The 2,743-nt window shown below is 38.9% G+C and overlaps 1 protein-coding gene across 1 annotated transcript in view; it reads right to left on the bottom strand.

Moving 5' to 3' along the window:
* LOC107631802 (microtubule-associated protein 70-2) overlaps nucleotides 1-2,743 on the bottom strand; it is a 5,751-nt gene extending 3,008 nt beyond the window's left edge. Inside the window, exons 1-7 of the mRNA XM_016335356.2 lie at nucleotides 2,010-2,743; nucleotides 1,818-1,903; nucleotides 1,110-1,175; nucleotides 845-1,015; nucleotides 564-734; nucleotides 265-420; nucleotides 6-152 (exon numbers count right to left, since the gene is read on the bottom strand). Of these exons, the coding sequence (XP_016190842.1) occupies nucleotides 6-152; nucleotides 265-420; nucleotides 564-734; nucleotides 845-1,015; nucleotides 1,110-1,175; nucleotides 1,818-1,903; nucleotides 2,010-2,223 (1,011 nt within the window). The 5' untranslated portion in view covers nucleotides 2,224-2,743. The remainder of the gene's footprint in view (nucleotides 1-5; nucleotides 153-264; nucleotides 421-563; nucleotides 735-844; nucleotides 1,016-1,109; nucleotides 1,176-1,817; nucleotides 1,904-2,009) is intronic.

Below are 2,743 nucleotides of genomic sequence, written 5' to 3'. Positions count from 1 at the left end.
TTTACCTGCAAGAATCTTCTTTCTTCAAGCCACTGTTTGACAGGCATGACTTTGTCGTTAGCATCTTTCCATTCATTTGCCACCACCACAGCTACTCTGTTTGCAGTTACCTTGGCACGAGCTAACTCTCGGTCGAGAGTTTTTCTTTCCTCCTAAACAGTATAAAACAAACAATGTAGCTATGAATACGATCCTAATATTATAACCGAGTGAAAACACAACTAGAATAGACAACTTGCTGAACTTAATAAAACAGTAAATTACATTCATTTCTTGAACTTTCCGCTGATAATCTCTCACAGCATTTGCAGCTGCACCACCAGCAAGGACAGCCTCTTCAAGCTCCCTTACAGTCTGGGTAAGCTTTTCAACCTCTGCCACCTTCTGTCTATGCATTTTGTCCAGAATTTTATTCTCTTCCTGCAAGTGGTGATGATGAAACATACATCACAATCTAAATTATTATTGCCTTATTGGTAATGATGATGAAACATACATTACAAGTTAAATTATTATTGGTAATGATAAACTTAAAGAGAGAAACATCATGAAACATTGTGTACCTGGCAAATCTCAATCTGCTTAATTAGCTCTTGATTTTTATTTTGGAGATCATCCACCATGGAAGCTTTAGCCAAGGCAACCTGGACAGTCCTCTCAGCTTCCAGAAGTGCTGCTTCTTTAGATTTGGTAAGACGATCTAAAGCTTTATTATCATCTTGGAGTTTAGCAATCTGCGAGAAATAATTGAAGAAAATAATGACATAAATCATCCATGATCAGCCAACTTAGGTTCCCCTTGACAACCTTTGATTAACATTTGATGCATAAAACAAGGTTATACCTCTTGGCGTGCAAGCTTGAGTTCAGCCTCCAGAGGAGCAAGAATAGCTTCTATAGGAGGCATGTCATCATCCTTCTGTGCTGCATGAACCCTTCGGAGAGTGGCCTCAGCGGCAAACTGAGCTGCCATTGATGCCTTCTTCTCATCATTGATTTTCTTTATTTCAAGATTCTGAAAGAAATACTCAGTTCAGTTCAGTAAACATTTCATGTAACCAGAGAAGAAGACTCATCTCATTAAAACTGATAGAGGCACGAAGCAATACTTTGCTTTCTAGTAGAGATTCTGTTAACTTCAGCTTCCCCTCGACCTTCGATAATTCTTCAGTAAGCTATAGCGAAAGCAAAAACAAAAATTCGAAGTCACATTCCAAGTTGACATCAAATAAAGCATGTATTAATAAGAAAAATGCAAAAGTATTAGAAATAATGAACATGCTGAAGTGCGGCAAAAGGACAGGTTCTACCCATTCAAGTAACCGTGTAAGAACAAAGCAAATAAAGATTTGAGTAAATATATACATGAAATTATTACTAGAACATTAAGGTGAAAGAAGAGAACCGACAAAGGAGCCCCACCAGATCATTTAGCCAAAATATAATTAACAGGATAAGCTTATGATCTGAAGCAAATGCCATGATGACTTTACAATTCAATAAATCATTATTACAAACATGTAAAGCATTTAATTTAAAAAAGAAAAAATATCCAACCACACCATGTAGAACAGTACGAAGTGAAGTGAACAGAACAGAACAGAGTTTTGTTTTATTTTCTCTCCGATGCGTAATAAAATAAATCAGAAGCACTTTCAAGTGTAAAAGGTGGAACCCGTAGACAATATAGTAATTAAGTTTCCATTATTTTAGCATTAACACTATGAGAAATTTGGAAAGTTAAAACCAATTAAATACGCCGAAGAAATGAATAACAAATAAACGAAAATAATTAATAAAGGGAAAAAAGAAGGAACCTCTTCAACGGCCTTCTCTCTGAGCCGTTCAGAAAGCCTCAAGGCTTTGATCTCGGCTTGAGCTTCTGATAACTCTCTGTCCTTATCTGCAAACACAAACACAGACACGCAGAGAAAGAGAAAGACGTCACAATCAACGACACGAAGCAGAATCAGCTCAAAAATTAGCCAGATCGAGCGGCATTTCGGCACCTCTAACTTCATTCTCGAGCCGATTGAGCTCCACCTTCACCGGATCCGAACCGTGCAGCAGGTTCATGAACTCGTCCGCATCCAGGCTCGGCCTCATCGAAGCTCTCCTCCTCGACGAGCTCTTCCCTTCCTTGAACGACGCCGACACCGTCAATGGCGCCGGCGTCACCGCCGCACCCGCCTCCGCTCCAGAATCGCCGGAAAAATCCGCCATCTCCGATCTAACCGAAACCAAAACCACACACTCTCTTACTTTCGCTTTCTCTCTCTCACAACTTCACATCCAAATGCTCGTACTCAGCTAGATCCAAAGACACGCAGATGCAGAGATATATAGAGGGAGAAAGAGATAGAATGCTGAAGCACTGAGATTGAGGAGAAGGAGAAGAAATGAGAACGGTGGTTTTAGAGAGAGAAACTGGGAGAGAGATGGTTTCATAATTTTTATGCTTGTTTCTCTCTCTAGATTGAGATTTTAAATCTGGGCTTTATTTTAATTTTTTTCTTTTTCTCTTTTTGTTATTATGTTTATGTTTAGTTTAGAGCTAAGAGAAAGCGAAAGTGTGTGACTGATTGATTAAATAAATATATAAATCTGAGTGATCAGAGCATGGTGGTGCTGTTAAGCAGACCAATACTGAGTGACAGAGAAACACAGTCAGTAACTATTAACTAAACTAAACTAAACTAAGCACACACACTCTCTCTCTCTCTCTCTCATCATCATGCTCATA

Source organism: Arachis ipaensis, chromosome B03 (genome assembly GCF_000816755.2).
Source record: "Arachis ipaensis cultivar K30076 chromosome B03, Araip1.1, whole genome shotgun sequence".
Classification (NCBI taxonomy): Eukaryota; Viridiplantae; Streptophyta; class Magnoliopsida; order Fabales; family Fabaceae; genus Arachis; species Arachis ipaensis.
Note: the sequence above shows the minus strand (reverse complement) of the source record. Positions and strands in the feature narration are given on the sequence as shown.